Below are 20,020 nucleotides of genomic sequence, written 5' to 3'. Positions count from 1 at the left end.
CCCCGTGTGTATGTATATATACACCTACATTGAATGTACAGCGTACAGCCTGCATAGAGATATTATAAATAATTTATAATATCTCTATGCCCGCGAGGCCGCGACTCCCTATGTTTATATTGTACCTACGTGCGCAAACGCACACTGCGCAAGTGCGCAGTCAGGGTAAGAGGGATAGATGAAAGAGCGGGTTGGTTGGGGAATGGGGACCCAACAGCGAGACGGTCAAGTAGAGCAAGAGAGCTCGAGAGTCGCGCACTTTAGCTCGTACGCTCGACTTGGATATTTCTCCAGCCGCAGTGGTCGCGTGTGAGTAGATACAACTTCTTTTCGGATAAAGCATTTCCTCGGGAAAGCCATCACCGTCATAATCAAGAGCGCACATCGAGTACCCGCATATACGTACGAGGAGCAGCAGTGAAGTAGCACCCAGTCGAACGCAGCCCGAGCAAGGTCTTGATCAAACGGGTTAGTAAGGGCTGCCAAGAGGAGCGTGCGCGCACGGAGCTCATCAGGTCTACCGGAACCACGGAGTCGTCTTTAGCGGCGGTATCGGCGACGGCGGTGGTGTTGATTGCAGGTGACAGAGGCGGTTGAAAGGGTTGTTGACGACGAGGAAGTCTGTTTGCGCAAGAGGCGGCGCAGGACGGCAGAGGAACTACAGTTCCCAGAGGAGACTACTACCTCGACAACGACGGCGGAAAGTACGGCTACGACGACATTAACGACCATGCCAGAGAACGCGCACCACATGAACGGCTACGCCAACGGGCACACAGCGCCCGAGCTGCATCAGGACACGAGTTTTCTCTTCACTTCGGAATCAGTTGGTGAGGGGCACCCAGGTAAGTCTCTCGTCGATGTTTTCGACTTTATTGTACTTACATGCATTTTCACGTGGCCATGCAGTTACCTGAATAGCACCCAGGTGCAAGTATCTTGAGAAAAAAAAAAAAGAAAAAGAAAAAAAAAAAAAAAAGAATAAGTACCTTTCATCCAAAGCCCAGTGGTGACTGTTGTTACACATTCGAAGAGGGTGAGAAACATGTGCTGCACGCGCGCTGGGAAACCACACATATACACACATCGTATATATAGCACATCTAACTACAGTGCGCGTGCCTGTAGACCGCCATGGGGGCTTAGTATATTTTATTTTCTTGTTTATTCTACAGTTGAAAAACGATACTAAAAATCCCTAATTAAACATACTTTTATTAGACTGACCTCTGCGAAGCCATTAGCAGTAACAATATTATAGTAAATTAACATAAATTCAAGAAAGTTCCTCAAATGATCCCTTATCTTACGGTCTTCACAACTATATCAATAAGAAATTAAATTGTACTTCTGGTTATGAGTGGAGGCACTTATTTACCATTGGCTTATTTTTACCTGGTAACAACTGCAGAATACTGATTCGACTCTAATACTATATTCGCATGAGCATACCTACCATGTATGAAAGGACTCGTTTTCAAACTCATAATACGAAAAATTTTGCTATGTACATAAATTCAACACGTGTAGAAGCAGCAACGATCACTTTTTCACTTACACTTTCGGAGACGGTTTTCTCGTTACAATACTTACCCTTTCTATAATATCTGTCATCTACAAATTTTCTGCTCGTCTTTCCGCTCCCCGGTGATATTTGCACATTTCGTGGCTTTCTGCTACTTACGTACCTATAGGCTTTGCCTACATAGGCGCCTTCGTCCACGCAACGCAACATCATCCATGACCAAAATATTGATATTCATTATGTATCCACACGATAATACTTATCATGAAACTTGTACAGAAAAAAAGTTCTCTAAAAAGAAAAAACTAAGGTTAGCTGTGTATATAGTAATCAATAAAAGTTGCTGGTACTCAAATTGTCAGAAATGCTGTCTTGAAATAATCGGCGATGAGCCTTTTTTTATGCCAGTGCCACAGTAATATAGTTGCATGTATTTGTCATTAATCTAACCACTGCTTATCATAACCTCGAAATTTCAATGACCCATAAAAAAGTCCAATGTCTTATTTTTTTTATAGATACGAGTTGAAGCATATTACAAAATTGTAGCATGATTTTTTTTTTATCTTACGGATACGTCCAGATTGCAGTGACCCATCCAAAAACACACTCACGCGCTCATGTATCCGCGGCCCAAATGCTGATGTACACGCGTCGCGCCGGATTCTCGCGCACATAAGTAGCATGAAACACGCGTGCTGCACTGCACGATGCACCACCACATACACTCGCATATGTATAGATATCTATATATGCATATATTTATATAACTTGCATGTAACATAACTTGGTAGATTCTACTCGGCTCGGATTACGCGACGCTAGTCTAATAGCTGTAGAAAAAATAGATCGGAGAAAGCTATCGTCTCGGCCACTCCTTTTTCACGTTTGAAACTCTAGGCCAGCTGCAAGTTGCGATGTTAAAGGGAGAGATTTAATACCGTCTCTCGTATGGTAAAAAATTGAATCCCCAACGTGTTGGCCTGTTGGTTAAAACTTACGTATCTTGTCGACGTAAATGTACCATCGACTTGAATATTTTACAAAAATTTTCGTCAATTTACTATTATACTTGCGATTTAGATGAACTTAGCGTTTGAAATACCGGACCAATACTAATTGTGGTAATTTTACAGTATAGGTAGTAGAGCTTTTTTTGAAAATTGTATTAAGAGTTGATAATACTGCTCGTAAAGTTGAAGGGGGTGTTTGGTACTTAATAAATAAAATTTTTGCTATTCTTAAGTACAGGTTATGTATATAAAAGTATAGAGCATCTTATCAATGCAATAAAATGCTAAGGTTACATCGATATAGCATATATATAACGTCCAGCATTTGTCAGATTGTTTCCAATGCCGAATTGTAAATTTGAATCTGATTGCATTACATAATCATACATTGCAATATTTAAATACATAGTTATATCATTTGTTTTACTTATTAAGAGGTCTCGTAGGCCTTACGAGCTCCTCCGAGCTAATGCCTCGAAAAAATCTACTGTGTTTGCAGTTTTGAATCCATGGTGGCTTCACGTAACGAATAATGCATAAAGACTGGATCCGTATGCTGTATTTATTTTATTCTACATTAAATTTTGTGCTAATATATAAAAACCAATTAAAATATATACATGAGACTTGCAGAACACGTAAACAGAAAGTACAGAATGTTTTATGCACATGAGGTACAAAAAGAATATTAATTTAATGAGCAAGATGCATTCACTGCTACTCGTTTCTAACGTTGAAAATTTATCAGGAAACTAATTTCAACTTTAAAGTTTCTGGTCTTCGAATTGTAATGTAACTTTGAGTAACATTACAATTAATTTTTCTGATAACTTGATCTCATTATTTTAATCATACATATTTGTTGAATCCTCCTTACTGAATAATAAATTTTCAATATCTCATTTTTTCAATTATTTTGTGTGAATATAACTAACGGCAGTACAATTATGCGATGCTATTTTTACATTGTGAGTTATATTACGAACAAATCGGGATAACATCTCAAACAGATTTCACTAGGTTACAAAAAGCGTAAAAATCGCGTAACATCATCCGTTACACAGTCATAATTTATTGATACAGAATAGATCCAAAATTGCGAACACAATAGATCCAGACTGAGCTTACAGTCATCAATACATCGTAACTCATTTTCCATCCGGGTGCTAAAGAATTCTCCGTTAGGGCACGTGTGTTAATTTGAGAATAAGTGCAAGAGAGACGGTTACATGTAAGTATGTATTTCCCTCGTACTCACAATAATCTTGAAGCAACATTGTCTAATATTAAATTTTAGTAGATGAAACGTAATTTTACCGCGGGATATCCAATTCACTATTTTTTTTCATTATTAGATAATAAACACTCTGTTGTTAGGTTAATAAGTAGTCTAAGATATATTTTGTAAGTGATACAATGAAGTTATATCGAAAAATTATGGATGGTTCGTACTTATTTTGTCAAAACTAATAAGCCATGCAAAGCAGAATTTGATTCGGCAGACATATTTCATCAGTAAAAACGGTATGGTGCGCGTAATCGGTAAACTGGTGTACATTAACCACACTCTTTAACCAGTGTCAGCACCAGTACACTAATACGGCATTTAGTTTCATCTATATAAATCTACATGAGATGTATGATAGACGAGGATCACTGGGGGGAAAAACATGTAGATATAAAAAATGTTCGTATGACACAAGGAAGCACTGAAAGACAATAGCGAAGTAAAAATACTTTATTGTCCAGGAACTTAATCTTGAGAATGAACAATGTATTTTTTTGACTGATTTTTGTCAAATGCACATGTGCTTCATATTCTGCAAAAATCAGTAAAAAAATATGCACTTTACGTTTTCCAGATAAAGTCCCTGCAGCAGATTAATTCCAAGTCCTGAACTTGTCGTGAGCTAATTTTTGTGCCGTGATACGGACTTGGTGAAATAAACATTTATTGCAGTGGATGAGGAGTGGGTGGTACTCTGTACTTTTATAGAGGGCGAAATAACTTCGCATCCGTCGGCGAAAATATTTATACTCGATTTTTTTACATGAACTTATGCAAAATGATCCCCTAAAATCGAATTTGCATGTTGCCAGGGCAAAAAGTTGGTCCAGAATTGTTAAAACAATTTTTTTTCAACAAATTTCGCAAATTGTTTATTTTGACTCGAATAAAATTTTTGTACTATCTCTTTACTATAAAAAAAGTCTCTTGCAACTTTTCTTCAAAGTTAATACTTTCCGAGATATAAATCATTTAAGTTCGAAAAAATGGCTATTTTCATTCATAAGAAACGATATGAAAAACTAACAATTTTCATGTTGCTAAAGTTCTTGAATACTCTATAAACATCCGTGAATATATTCCCAAAGCTTTGTATACTATGTTTTTATTGTAACCCCTTGTTTTACAACTCTGGGCTCTCTGACGCTATGAAAAAGTATGACTATACGAAGGTCCGTGTCTCTCGTTTATGATATATACTTTCTCATAGCGTCAGAGAGCTCAGCGTTGAAAAACAAGGGGTTGCCATAAAATAATAGAGTAAAACTCTTTGGTAATAATTTAAGGATGTTTGTAGAGTATTTAAGAATTTTAGCAACATAAAAACTGTTGGTTGTTTATATCGTTTTTCAAGGATAAAAATAGCCATTTTCGTATTTTTTCGAACTTTAATAATTAATATCTCTCAAAGTATTTACTTTTGAGAAAAGTTGCAAAAGGCTTTTTTTGTTTAGAGTCCAAAGATAGTAAAAAAAATTTTTTAATTAAAAATAAACGATTTGCAAAATTTGTTTAAAAAAATTGGTTAATTAGTTCTGAACCAACTTTTCGACCTGGCAACATACAAATTCGATTTTAGGGGGTCATTTTGCACAAGTTAATGCAAAAAATCGAGTACAAATATTTTTGCCAACAGATGCGAAGTTATTTTCCCCTCACATGTAAGTTTACACATGTGCAATAAGTTATCCATAAAGAAATTTTTTAGTCATCCCAGTGTAGTATAACAACAAATACAAAGGGCAAAGCCAAGAATGACGTTAGCCGAAATGTAAACAGTCAAATATACCACGTGATGAAATGAGAAGTTTATGTATACAAATAACACAAATATTTATGTGTATGTATGTGTCGACTGCTATCGATGTGCTGCCTGTTTACTTATTGCACGATTTTACATGTACTAAAATTACAGAGCAACAGAAACTTCTAATCAATCGCAACAAACACTTATATCGTCGGTCTTGGAAAAAAATTCACTAAAGCGTAGCAGATCTTTATTCTCACAGCTAATAGTTACTTATAAAGAGGTGCGGTCCATGTATGATAATTTGCTATTATTGGCAGTGCTATGCTGTTTTATACTGGTTCAAAATTATGGTCAGAAAAGACTCAATTTAATTGACATAATTTGTTTCTAAATTTGCAACAGTATCTCAGTGTCATAATCTCACATAATTTTTTTCTTTTGGTAAAATTACGTTTTGTTCGTAATTTTAGGTTGAATGCAACGTCAAATCAGATCTGATATTTCCATACTCACTCCAGTGTAAATAACGATTTACCAAAATCTGATTATTTTTAGTTGAGGAATGAAGTTCCTGAAAAAATATCTCATTACTTTATCTTCAGTCCTAATTATTTTCATAGAATTATAATTAATTACCCACTAACGGTGTTATCTCTTTTTCATTTAGACTTGATCTTTTAACAGTTCCGCTTATTCCATGCCATGTAACTCGAGGTAATCGAACCGAATACCCAGAAAAAAGTCTACTTTTAAATCTTATGGATTAATAGCTTCGATTTATGAAGTATATTCATTTAACTTAAGCCCATTAAAAAGCTTTATTATTAATGAAGCTGCAACTAGCAGACAAATTGCAGCAGCGACACTGTTAAACAACAAATTCCACCTTGAGTGCCCTTAAAACTGACAGGTACCCCTTTTTTTCTCACTATATTAGGAAGGTGCCTGGTCTAGTTGTAAGGGCACCCTAAGTAGAATTTGTTATTTGACGGTATCACTGCTGGAATTTGTCTGCTAGTTTTAGCTTCATTTGATATTATACTGCAATTTCCTTTTCCTTTTCATATTTCGGTGAGTTTATTAAAACTCATATTCGATATAAAAATTTGTGTGCCCGTAATGTGAGAATATAGAATGGCATGGGCTGCCTCATGTTTCATTACATAGGTAGACGCGTCAGCAGCCCTTCTACTCGTCGCAGTCGGCTTTTTTTTAACGAATAAGTACTTTACTGACAGTTTTCTCCAGACTGCGGTTTCATCAAAACAGAACATCTCTCACATATTTTTTCATGTTTTGTGTGGATCGTAAGCTTCCAGGATTTGGATTGACGAGAAAAAGTCTTTAAAACGCATTGCTGCAGAGTAAATTCCAATTTCCGGGAAAAGTTAATGAGCCCACCAACATGGAAAGACCTTTAATCGGAAATCCCTTATGAATAAGAGGTGCGAGTTTATTGTTTTATGAGGGTTTTTCCCAAAAAAGCCTGTCCATAACCTATACAGCCAGATGAATTAGTCATAAAACGATATCGTTGGAACAGGAAAATAAGTCATGCCAAAATAAATATGGTAGAAGAATGTCAATGATCATTGTTTATTTGTATGTATAGTGTCAGTGCATTACGAGTTATGCAAAGAGGGGCCGGATCCATCCAATCTACATTCTACTTTTTAAGAAGACACGAAAACTCTATACGTATCTTCTGAAACCTAACTAATCGGCAAATATAAAAAGTATAACCTCAAAAGCATCGATGTTCGTCTATTTTTTGCTAAGCACTGTTGGTGCCTAAAATACACCCGATTACCAGTGCCACTCTACACCAATGCTCCATGTCTTCCTAAATTGCTTAGTGTCCCACTTGAAATCTAAAGTACAATAATAATGTTCAACCTATGAAACAGTCGAAAAAAAAACAAACATAGTTTTCCATTCCATTATTCCATGATTCAATATTCGTTGAATAATCACATGTACAATAGTTAAGGTGGCGTCAGTAGGTGTCGTACCTACTTCCTCTAATGCTATGTACGCTGACGAACAGAGTTAGCCAGCGGACTCGCGTGACCTCGCGGTTCTATAACGTCGACACGCGGGGAGAGCGTTGCCATGTGCTCGGCCATGCTTTTCTTTCTCTTCCCTGTCCTTCTTCTTCTTCTCCTCTGTGGCCGAGAGATACCGATTCCCCCAGTCAGCCCCTCAGATCGAGCGCACTTTGATTCGAAAAAAAAACGCTTCGGATTCTCCGGCGCGTGGTTTTCGTTCCCTTTGTTCTCGGTAAAACCCGTGCATCGTTGTTGTTGTTGCCGTTTTCGCACTCGATGGAGAGAGAAAAAAGAGGGACGGATCAGCTGGTATCGGTGATCGTTATCATTGCTCGGGCAGAAGGAAAATTTTACTCTGACGGCAGCATCGGGCCCTCACACGGAGCCGAGCCTATCGGCGCTATTAGTTGCAATTGTTACGAAACTCTCTGGGAGAGTCCCCCGAGAGATGAAACCGAGAAGTGTGTATACTTATATATTTGCGCGCCTCGCCGCATTGGAGCTTCAGTTCGTCGGTGACGGACATTATGCACTTACCTTTATCGCGTTGCACAGGGATGCGTGTCAGTAGTGACTCGATAAGATTAGATTTCAATTAATTTTTGTTCATTCTTGGAACAAGAGAAACTAAGAGATATAATATGTCCGTCAATGGTTACTCACCAAAGTGGATATTTTTTAACGTTGATGATGTTAATATGAAAATGATGATGACAATAATAAAAATATTTAAATTGTTGATGGAAGCACTGAGCTAATCCTTTTTTTTTTTTTTTTTTTTTTTTTTACCGTTACAGATAAAATGTGCGACCAGATTAGTGACGCTATACTGGATGCGCATCTCAAGCAGGACCCAGATGCCAAAGTTGCCTGTGGTAAATATTTTACTTAATTTTTTGAATGCACGTGTCAATCTTATTGGATGTGTGTAATCAATTCCATATCACGAAACTCTTGTCCTTGAGTGCTGACGTTGCACTTTTTTCATCTGTTACAGAGACTGTAACCAAGACTGGTATGGTTTTACTGTGCGGCGAAATAACGTCCAAGGCAGTAGTGGATTACCAAAAAATCGTACGGGACACCGTAAAACACATCGGCTACGATGACTCGTCTAAAGGTAAAAAAAATAGCATGTTCTTATTAGCGTACCGATTCTTATCGCCTTGTGTTCTTGTGGCGCTTCTCTTTTACGCTACGGCAAGATATAACGACGATATGCCACCAGTATTACTTTCAACTTTATTTGAAACTATAAAAAAAGTTGATTCCGTTGCTATTTACTACGCGAGAAAACGACATTTTAAGAGAAAAATAAACTGACGATAAACGTACTTATCATTATTTCGTAATCTCATAAAAAAAGAAATGTACAAATAACTTCGTTCGATCAAAATTCGGCGTGTACAAACTTTTTTTTTTTTTTTTTTATCAGCTGATAAAATATTATCATTTAAAGAAGCGCTTGCGCCATGATGCTCAGTTTACAGTACTAAACATTTGTGTTTTCGAGTATTTTTGATGAACAGTTCGAAATGAAGTGACTTCGACGCAGCATTATATTATATGAAACGTTCACGATTATTTTTTGATGGATCAAAATCAATAATTATTGAACTGAAATTATTTGTAACATGTAACTGAAAATTTTCTTTATCAAATGTTTTTATTAGTATTCAGTTTTGCAGTTTAAGCAAGACTATATTATAGTTGGATGTTACAAGTGTCAGAAATATGCTTGTCAGCTACAAAAAATATGGCTTAATTAAAAACTAATTCAGTATTGTTATGCTAATTAAAAAAAAAGTCGTTCAATGATGTTAATGTGTATTTGCTACTCTTGAATGCCATGATGAAAACACACTCCTGAGAACGAATAATTTTATATCTCTTGAAAGGGTAAACAATTTACAATTAACAAAAAAAAGTATTCTAGTACACAGTGTTGTTCAAAATGTCATTTCTCATTTTGTTTACGGTAAATTATCAAATAGCGGTACAACACGTAAACTGGGCCCAGTAAAAAAAACATTGAACAACTATTGGTTTTCGTCGTACATGTCTGAAAAAAAATTCATTTGCATCTTATCAGAATAGTATTTATGACAAACATCTTAAGTTTTGACTTAAAAATTAATGTTATAAGATTTTACTTTAACGTGACTCCCAGTCTCTTGAGATCGATGTAAAAAAGCGTCCTCTGAAGCAGAAAGCAGACAAAACTTTTGTAAAGAAAAGAGTGTGTGAAAGCATTCTAAAAAAATGACATACTGTTTTGATTAAATAATTCAAGCATACGTAAAAACTCGCCTAAGTAGTATTAAGTTATGAAACCTTTAATGTTAACCACGTAAAATATCTATATTTATCAAAATAAGGTTAATTCTATGAAGGGAAAGAAAAATTTTTCATATGATACGCTACCACTTATTAAAAATAGTTATAAAATACATCTACAAACGACATTTTTAATAACATTTCTGACTGAATTGGTGGTTCGTGATACAATCCTTTTTCAAATTTAGCCTACGTGGATTTTTCCTATTGTTGTTTGATTGATGTATTTGATAAGCTTCGATAAGGATATTGACATACTGAATAAAAGTACCAATATTTTTTGATTCATATATATCAGCTGTTGATGTGTTTGCGCATGTGCATGACGCATGTGTGAAACATCTGTGACGAATGCCAGTAAATATAAACAAATCACAATAATATATTTATCTCCTCCAAAACACATCCTTCATATAGTAAACACGAAGTATTTACGAATTCCCTACATAAGGACAATATTTGCTAATGCTTATTTTACCAATATCACTCTATGTTTGTAACAACCTAAAACCACTTGCATTAATTACCAAATCTTGTATATATACTATTACTACTTTCGTGTTTTACAATAAAAAGAACAAAAGTGTTTTGTGATGTTTGAATTACGAGTTTTATAACAAGTGTTATTACTGTTTATGTGTGGACTGCTAAATTAAATTAATGAACTCTTTTGTCTTAAAGTTACACTACATTCCTTCTCAAAATTCTGACGAATATAAACGCAAAAAAATGATACATGAAAAGTAAATTCTAAACATGTACTCTTATGGCAACTAAGCATTTCCTTACTGAAAGTTGTAGTCTAGTTATTTATTTACTGAACGTAATTAAGTAAAAAAACTGACACAATAAAGCTTACGCAATACTTAACACACTGCTTTCTCGAAATATATATGTTCCACGGAGTTAATAAAAGATATTAAAATAGACACAGTGATACATTCTCGTTTCCTGTATGTTGAAAGCATAGGCAAGCATCAACTGCTGGTATTTTGAGGTTAAATTTTACATGATCGTTCCTACTAACTATTATATCGGATATAATGATCTAAAATTTTGAATCAGTACTTAATTTGACTAAATAAACAATATTTATAAATAGTCGTTTGAGATTTAAGAAGCATTAATAAATATCAACTTGATAGTCGCACCTTTAACTCGGAGAGTCATGAAACACCTACGTTAAGGATGTTCATCACAGTTAGCGTCAGCAGGGGGAAAACTTAGAGAGGTTAGGGAAGCGTGGACATGCAGCAACACTAGTTAACTTTTTTGCACGTATTAATATAAGTATCTATACATACGCGTTTACGCATACTAAATAAACTTGTGCATCTATTTGAAAATTCAATATTAATGTTTATCGAATAGTGTTCTATACAAAAAAAGGAGGCTTAATACAGATTTCTATTTCCATATAAATGTAATTTTACGTGATTGCTTTATAGGATTACCTGTTCAATAGTTTTTTTTTTTCAATTAACTATACAAAAAGTGGTACAGTAAAACGATCTGTAATGTTGAGTAAGATATTCGTATAAAGTTGTCTGAATATCTATCATAAAAACCTATGTGTGATGAACATCCTTAAAAAAATTGACGCTGACCCTGGAACCGATGGCTTTATGCTACGTGCATGGCATGCTTAGTGTTGCATCCATTAAGTGCCTAACTACGTCATTAAACTGAATTTAGCCGCCGAATTCGATCCACTAAATTGTCAAATACGAAATTCTACTTCATGTACCTCCCTCCTGATAAACTAGGCCACTTATTCTTGTGATTTACTGAATTATGTGTCCATGAATATGCTACAAAGCTTGTTTTGATAAGTGTAAGAGATTCGGAGAAATAGCGTTGGTTACGCTGACTTAGTCTCGAGTCAGCGGGGCCATTGTTTTTCGGAAATGGCTATAGCAACAAAATAGTAAATAATTAGCAAAAAATTATAAAGTACTCATTTAGACCTAGTTGCTCAAACTCAGGTGACAAAGAGAAATAGGCACACGGACACAAGGCCAAATGTAGATATTTGTCTGTCTTGCACATGTAAAGTATACGAAAGGTTGGAGAGAGAGAGAGACATTTTTCTATTTCTACCTGATGTATATAAATTAAGGAGGTTTGGGAGTATCACCTCCTCTTGCACTCTACAAACTTGAAACTGTACGACTGTAATTGATTATAATTTTTTTAAATGTTCGACGAGTTGTGATTTTTTTGTTGCGCATCTACCTTTTGTACGAAAGTATCTATAAAATCATTTTTTTTTTAATCCAACACATTTAAAATGTAACGTAATTTGTAATTAAAAGGCAACCTAACCTTGTTCTCTCATAAGAGACCGGTTTAAACTGACAATATTTAATAATCTTTTTCTCGAAAATTTCTCATTGATAAATCTGAAAAAATTTATGTGCACTCCTGATATGCTCAAATATAGCATACACTTTTTTTGGCAAGATTCTACATTTTGAAATTTTCTCCCAAACCTCCTTAAACCTAAATTAGCAGTCTGTTTTTACTATTTGTACATTCGGCACGCAAGTAGAATTCCGTTTTCGACATTCAGTGGCTGATTCAATTTCATGTTATATTCAATGTTGATTCTTCTGACAGGGAACATCAGTTTGAGCGATAACCACTGCCATCAGAGTGATTACGCCCATAAGATAACGTGTTAAAATTTTAGAGGTGCTGTTTGTTCTGTGCACGAAGCCTATGCCGGTTGAAAGAAAAAAAACGTTTGCTTTCTAATACAGAGGACGCTTCTTTCAAATCAGCTGGAAAAGAGTGCCTCATGAGGTCCAAAAAATAATGTGAAAGTTTTGTGGTTTACTGTGGTAAACAAAACTTATTTTTGTATGATTCAGAATCAAAGATCTGGAGTTGACTCAAAGTTGGAGCCAGTTAAGATTTTGTGCAAACAGACGTTCACGCAATCTCTTTCACAATGTAAATATTTTGTCCGAAAGTTGGTTTTATCGTGTCCCCGTATTTGATCACTTCGATCGAATGATGTTCTGACATTGTGCATAATGAAAACTTGGCCTCTAGTCGATTGTGTTTCGCTGTGGGATATTTTACCTTATTACTAGCTTTTTTTTTTACCACAAAAATAGATGCACAGACGTAACCTTTTATAAATCGCGCGACAAAAAGAAAGTGGCGAAACAAAGGGTGTGTGAAAAAAAAAAAAAAAAAAAAATTACTTTAAGCGTTCCAGTGTTGCTCACCACGAGTAGCACGGCGTAATAAAACTTTTAATGCAAGCATACAATAATGCTGATAGCAGGGTTTGATTGGCGCACGTTGAATCTTTTGGTGGCAATCGAGCAACAATCTCCCAATATTGCTGGAGGTGTGCACGTAGACAGGGAGGAAGTCGACGTTGGCGCGGGTGACCAGGTACAATTTGCATTTGCCGCCTGTGCCGCGGAGCAGCAGAGTGAACTTTCATGATTTCAAACATTCATACAATCGCATCGATTTTTAACTATACATGCATAGACGACATTTTTAAAGTAGTTCTTTATGAGACAAAGGCCCTTTTGAAAAACAATCAAGTAACTTTGTATAGCCCATTGCCAAAGAGACCCATGAGGTGGATGAATTAAAAAATGAGTTTTTTTACCCTGCCTTAGCTTAGTTGATTCAAAAGTTCAACTTTTTGTATTCTGTTGTTTTTTATCAGATCTGGATTGATCAAGGCTTACGTTACTTCTTGGGGTAGTTACAAATAAATCAAATTTTGCTCACAGCTGAGTTAATACATCTATCAGGGACTCCATTAAATTTTTTTTAAGCCAATGTGTCTGAGAGGAAAAACACTAACGCTTATATTTTCGTAAATTGCATTTTAGTACGAGTGTGAGGACATAGGACATGCCAAAACATAAAGTGGGTAAATTCCTTAAAACAATTTTGCGTGCCAAAAATAACGCGCAATTGATTGCAAAAAAACGTTTTTTTCCATATTTTTGTGTAAACAATTGCTCATGAGTTACAGATTGTTTATTTAAAAGAGTTTCCTTGATGACATTATCTCTAACAATTTGACGATTCAAACAAGCATCGTTGAATTAATATTGAATAAAACTTGAAAAAAAAAAAAGATTAAAAGTTATCAAAATTATTGACATTAAACTTGACACTATCTCAGCATACAATACGACAAATTGAAAGAAAATTAAATTAAGTATAAGAATGAGTAATTCTTAGTGGGTAGATTGATCTTTTTTTTTTTTTTTTTTTTTGTTTTTTTTTTTTTTTTTTTTTTAAATTAGATGTTTTTTTGGAAACTGAAAAATTTTGTATTTTATTTTAAGTTATAAAATATAAGTAAGGCCATGTTAACAGCAACGTTTTTCGCACATTCTTGGAGCGTAAAATTCGCTCTTTCTTACGTACTTAAAATTTATCTAATCTTTTGTTAGAAAAAGGTAACAGAGAGAAAACAAATTCGTAATCTCAAAATGGTTGTTTCGGTGTAGAATTTTAGTTAGCATTCTGAAGCAAAAAATAGAAGTATAATGAGACCTTGTTTGATTAAAATTGTTGCAATGATTATGATTTCGTAATAATCGATGGATGCACGCATAACATCGTGACTATAAGTATACCAGTACATAAAAATCCATGGACTCTGTAGATGACAACTCATGTGTATTGTACCAATGTTTATTTATAGTATTAATTATGATCCAACAAGGTACACTATCTTTTTCTTTTGCCTACATATTATGTTGACAAAAAATTCTTACATTGCCTTTTTTTATAGCAAAAATTATATTTTAGTTCACTGGAAAGAGCGAATTTTTAGCTACTAGAATGTACAAAAACATTTCTGTCAAAAGTCGTTATCAAGAAGGTTCCACACATGTCATCGACAATAGTTAAGAGCTCTAATTTTGTTTATGATTCACTCTACGAGTTACAGTAAACAAACGTACGTTTTTTGGGAAATCTAAGCCACGTAGTTACATGTGAAGACATTTCAAAACAATCTGGAATATTAATTTAACTTTTTAGATTTTAAGAGTACGTCAAAAAAACTTGTAACTTATTAAGATGTACGAATTTCTCTCTACTTTACTTTTGTGAAACTTCAGTTTGTTATAATAGACGATTTTATTTTTAATGATTAAATAATTCTAGAGCTTTTTAACCCCTCAATACCTATTGTGACAGTTGATTTTTTTTTGTTCTTTACATGGATGTAACTAACTTGATTGAATATCAAAAAACACGATCCTTTTTCGTGTGTAAGACCCTTTCAGTATGAGAGTAACCGTATGAGAGTAAGGGTCTAATCGAGATAAAAAATTTGATATCACGGTACAACTAACAAACACACTTACTACGATAAACGGATAAAGGGCGCGGGAGCGCACGGTTGGCTATAAGGGACTCGTACAATAGTACCCCTTTTGGTTCGGTCCGGTTCTCTTAACAAAATATACCTATATATACAGAGCCAGTTCTGTTTGGTTCCCTACATAAGTATAGGTATATTTTGTTGAGAGAACCGGACCGAACCAAAAGGGGCTTGAACAAATCCACAGGATGCGTTCCGTAAGTACTGGCCGTGTAATCTAATGTGAGATGGGGAAAAAAAACAAAAAAAAAAAAAAAAACGAAAATGTTATCATTGACAAGTTTCGAAGCCATCCGTTACTTATTTTCTGCAGGTTTTGACTACAAATTGTGCAGCATCTTGCTAGCGCTTGATGCCCAATCTCCAAATATCGCAGCAGGTGTACACGAGAATCGTAAAGATGAAGAAGTCGGTGCTGGCGACCAGGTTAATCAGTGTTATCAGACGGTGTTCTAGAGTGAAACTCTTTGTTCCTACATGTCTATGTCACGTAGATTTCTGTTAGTTGTGTCTAATGGTTTATCTGTTAGCAGCACTTAGTAGTTTTTTTTTTTTTTTTTTTAATAAGTATGCATCCATTTTTTTTTTCTCTCGAAACTGTTTCTTTACTCTCGATTGTAGTGTTGATGTATACGTAGGCGACTTAACAAATTAAACTACTTACCCTCCAACTCTCGTTTTTCAGTAGTTCTAAAATGTGGTGATGAGTACACTTAACAAAAATATTAAAAATATTTTCATTTTCTGTATGTATATTTTTTTGTTCAAGTAGTTAGAATGGGTTGACTTGGTTACATGAATCCTATATTATTATTTCTTGCAGCTATAATGTGTATTATGCATGTAAATGTGTAGGCTTCATTTATCTTATAGATTACAACTGTAGCTTAGTAGTGCACCAAAGGCCATTCTTTTTCTGTACAGCTTATTGTGAATTTCATCTTTTTTCAAAATATTTATATTCTGCTCCTCTCAAAGGCACTAATGATTGCTTTTTTAAAACTGCAAGCTGCAAGTGGTCTGTTCAGCAACTCGGTTATTCCACTTTTTTTTTTTAATCAAAACTGTTACTTATGTAAAATCCAGTGTTTCATTCTCTCATCTGATTTGGTTATTTGCTGCTTTTGAAGGCAAACTTCTTGCAATGGTTACAAATGAGTTGCAAGAACAGACTATTTTCATCGGATGCACCTAATAATATATTGTGTGACTAATCTCAAGAGATACATGTATGTTTCTTTTAACCATTAACTAAATCTCTTGAATTTTGTCAAACCAATGGGATACAAAAATGGTCAATTTTTAATATATTTTCATTTTATTAAATAGGGTCTCATGTTTGGATATGCTACCGATGAGACAGATGAATGCATGCCATTGACGGTGGTGCTTGCACACAAGTTGAACCAAAAGATCGCTGAACTTAGACGAAGCGGTGACTTATGGTGGGCAAGACCAGACTCTAAGACTCAGGTGAATATTTTTTGCAGCACAAGTATGAATTATAGTTAAAAGAGTCATTCGATGATGTTTAACTTGTATTGTATTTGCTACTGCTGACTGCCTTGATGTACAAAAAATTCTCTGAGAATGACAATTTTTAACACATACTCATTTTCCATTACATAAATAAACATTTACTTTTGTGATTTTCTTAAAATTTCATCAATAAGTATCCATAGTGCTTAATTTACCTACAAAGTGTTACGGAAATAGTGTTACCTATCATCTTAAAATAGCTTGCAATTATTTATATGTGCCTGACAATTTAGGTTACTTGCGAATACATAATGGATCATGGAGCCTGCGTTCCCATCAGGGTCCACACAGTGGTGGTTTCTCTACAACACAGTGAAAAGATTTCGCTTGATGAATTACGCAAGGCCATTATGGAAAAGGTCATCAAGGAAGTCATTCCGGCAAGATACCTCGACGACAAAACGATTTTTCATGTCAACCCTTGTGGTCTTTTTATAATTGGAGGCCCACAGGTAAAAAATAGTCTTATCTAATTTGGTTCCCACAAACTTACTACTCAACATGAGCTCATCCAATGATGTTTAACTTAAGTATTTGCTACTCTTGAGTGCTATGATGTTGACACATTTCTGAGGATGATACTTGAAAATAATTTTACGCAATTTTGGCCATCCTATTTTTAATTTATAATATCCAATAAGATGCACGTAACTTTTATGAATTATTTCGTACACTTACATATTGATTCAAACTTAGGAGAACTTGTACTGATCGAAGCTGATATATTGAATTTTGAACAATTTTACAGAGTGATGCAGGTCTCACTGGTCGCAAGATAATTGTTGACACTTACGGTGGCTGGGGAGCTCACGGAGGTGGAGCCTTTTCTGGAAAAGATTTTACTAAAGTAGATAGATCAGCAGCGTATGCTGCCAGATGGGTTGCCAAGTCCTTGGTTAAAGCTGGCCTTTGCAGGCGCTGTTTGGTTCAGGTTTGTTTCAAATTTTATTGCAATATCATACACTGCCACGTTAGAAATGAAAGTGGAATATCTATTTTACTCAAAATTCTTGTACCAATGACTAAACATAGATATTTTTTAAAGGTTTCCTATGCTATTGGTGTTGCTGAACCTTTATCCATCACTGTTTTTGATTATGGAACATCAAAGTATTCGCAGAGCCAACTTCTAGAAATAGTCAACAAAAACTTTGATCTACGCCCTGGAAAAATTGTCAAGTGAGTTGGCTCATAAAAGTATTTTTTTCTTTTCTATTATTGAGTACAACATAAAACTAAGTATTGGGTTTACTTTTAGGGAACTTAATCTAAGAAATCCAATATACCAGCAAACCAGTAGTTACGGACACTTTGGACGGGACTGTTTTTCTTGGGAACAGCCAAAATCTCTGACTATCGATTGATGAGAAACTTGATCGTAACCGTTTTAACATTTTTAACTTGAAGGACCTTTTTATTAGTTTGTCTTTATCGGTTTTTATCCTATTTTGTTTCGTCCTTTTTTTTTCCTTCTCTTCTGAGATTATTACGCAAGTGCAGAAAACTCAAGTATCGCTCGAGACTTTCCTATTTGAATTAAAAAGAAAAACAAATAAAAAAAAAAGAAAAAAAAAAAAAAAAAAAGAAAAAGAAAAAAAAAAGAAAAAAAAGAAAAAAAAGAAAAAACCCTGCCAATGTTGAGAACACGTAACAAAAGATTACTGAAACAATGGCAAAAAGATCTCCGTTGGCGTTCAATTGGCGCAAATCTGGTGCACTGTATTTTTCCATATGGCTGCGTCTCGTCTCTAGTTAACAGACATACAGTACAAATTTTGACGTTACCCTGTACTCAGACAAGACAGGAGTTAAGAACAAAACTGTGTGGTAACACACCGGTGCAAAAAGAGCGCAAAAAAGCAGTAATGAAGGCGAGAATTGCAAAGCACGGTGCTTCGTTGCGTATCGTCCTTAAAACACTCATCTTCTCCAAATCAAATCACACAATAAACTGCAGTAAAAAATTGAAGAGTCGCATTGATGAGAAAGTAAATGGAAAAAAAAGCATATTGCGTAATTAAATCATCTGTCTGTATGTGTGTGTGCGCGCGTGCGTGCATGTGTATGTAAATATATCAATCATCCGTTGGAAAAACAACAGTGGTCCGCATATTGTCGTTCTAATACAGAAACATTATAGCTGAGGTGCTGTCGTATTTTTTAAAGATATATTTAAATTGGAAGGAGGTGTGGCACGAGGGACGCGACGTCCATTACATCGTAGTTTTGAGGTAACAATTTTAGCAGTTACTGTAAACGTGACATTTAAACCTATAGATTTTAAGAATACTATTATTTTAACGAATAACAAACCATGCATTTTGCATTTTTCGTTTCACCTCGCTCCCCTCCTGCCCAGCCTACCAAAGAAATCAAAACAATGTTCAGAAGCACGAGTATGAATAATTACAATGATTATTATTATCGCATCGAAGTATGGCATCTAGCAGCTGCATACCACTGTTGCAACGGCAACTCTTTGTTTCTAATGTGTAGATTTTTAGAATTATTACGTGCGATATTTGACGCGAATTTCTTTTTTTATTTTTTAAGAAAGCAGCAGAGGCATATACATTTACATACTAAGAATTAATGCTGTTGATAAGAAAGTTCATTTTACATGTGAAAGTTAGATAAAGACAAACACAAATTATTACTACAACAACGTACGGCATATATCGCGCGTCGAATGAAATATTGTACCCAGCGAAAAATACTGTAAAACACATTATTTTAACCCAATTTTATTGAAATTGTAATAAAATAAATTAGTGCATGTCACTCCTGACAGACAGCCCCTGCCGTGTTGTGGCTGAGCTTGGGCGCCAGATGCACAATTGATTGGCAGTAAAGAGTTTATGAAAAAAAAAAAAAAAAAAAAAATACAATGAAAAGATTTTTTAATAAAAAAACGCCTGTTTGAAAAGTTATTTGCTGAGAATGTTTAATTTATATACAAATATTCCTACTCAAATTTTACCAATAACGTCTTCTCCACGTTGAAAATTTTTGATTAAAAAAATTATTACAAAAAAAAAATCAGGGTCAAATATTTTCAGTAAAACTATGCATGTAAGTACGAATTTACAATACAAATACATTGTTAAACAACTTGATAGTCTTGATACACGGCTTGGTGCTTC

General features: G+C 34.8%; 1 protein-coding gene across 3 annotated transcripts; it reads left to right on the top strand.

The window, feature by feature from the left end:
* Nucleotides 1-207: 207 nt before the first annotated feature.
* Sam-S (S-adenosylmethionine Synthetase) lies at nucleotides 208-19,807 on the top strand. Of its 3 annotated transcripts, none has more exons than XM_014360829.3 (9): nucleotides 208-845; nucleotides 8,422-8,499; nucleotides 8,622-8,744; nucleotides 13,257-13,369; nucleotides 16,668-16,811; nucleotides 17,111-17,329; nucleotides 17,626-17,808; nucleotides 17,923-18,056; nucleotides 18,136-19,807. In XM_014360829.3, the coding sequence occupies exons 1-9, from the start codon at nucleotides 731-733 to the stop codon at nucleotides 18,239-18,241; spliced, it is 1,215 nt and encodes a 404-aa protein (XP_014216315.2). In that variant the 5' UTR covers nucleotides 208-730; the 3' UTR covers nucleotides 18,242-19,807. The 3 variants fall into 3 exon arrangements, with proteins under 3 accessions (XP_014216315.2, XP_014216314.2, XP_014216316.2); XM_014360828.3 differs by having other exon boundaries at nucleotides 13,254-13,369; XM_014360830.3 differs by lacking the exon at nucleotides 13,257-13,369 and adding an exon at nucleotides 15,652-15,764 and having other exon boundaries at nucleotides 209-845.
* Nucleotides 19,808-20,020: the final 213 nt, after the last annotated feature.

This window comes from Copidosoma floridanum, unplaced genomic scaffold, assembly GCF_036245765.1.
Source record: "Copidosoma floridanum isolate Cflo_tuat_1 unplaced genomic scaffold, Cflo_Japanese_pri ptg000013l, whole genome shotgun sequence".
Taxonomy (NCBI): domain Eukaryota; kingdom Metazoa; phylum Arthropoda; class Insecta; order Hymenoptera; family Encyrtidae; genus Copidosoma; species Copidosoma floridanum.
This window is presented reverse-complemented; position numbering and strand designations above follow the sequence as displayed.

Excerpts from the sequence above, each read along its gene's own strand:
- Sam-S (XM_014360828.3), top strand. The coding sequence starts at position 731 with ATGCCAGAGAACGCGCACCACATGAACGGCTACGCCAACGGGCACACA. Across the intron at positions 13,370-16,667 it reads ACGTTGGCGCGGGTGACCAG|GGTCTCATGTTTGGATATGC; the intron begins GTACAATTTGCA and ends TTTATTAAATAG. Across the intron at positions 16,812-17,110 it reads GACCAGACTCTAAGACTCAG|GTTACTTGCGAATACATAAT; the intron begins GTGAATATTTTT and ends CTGACAATTTAG.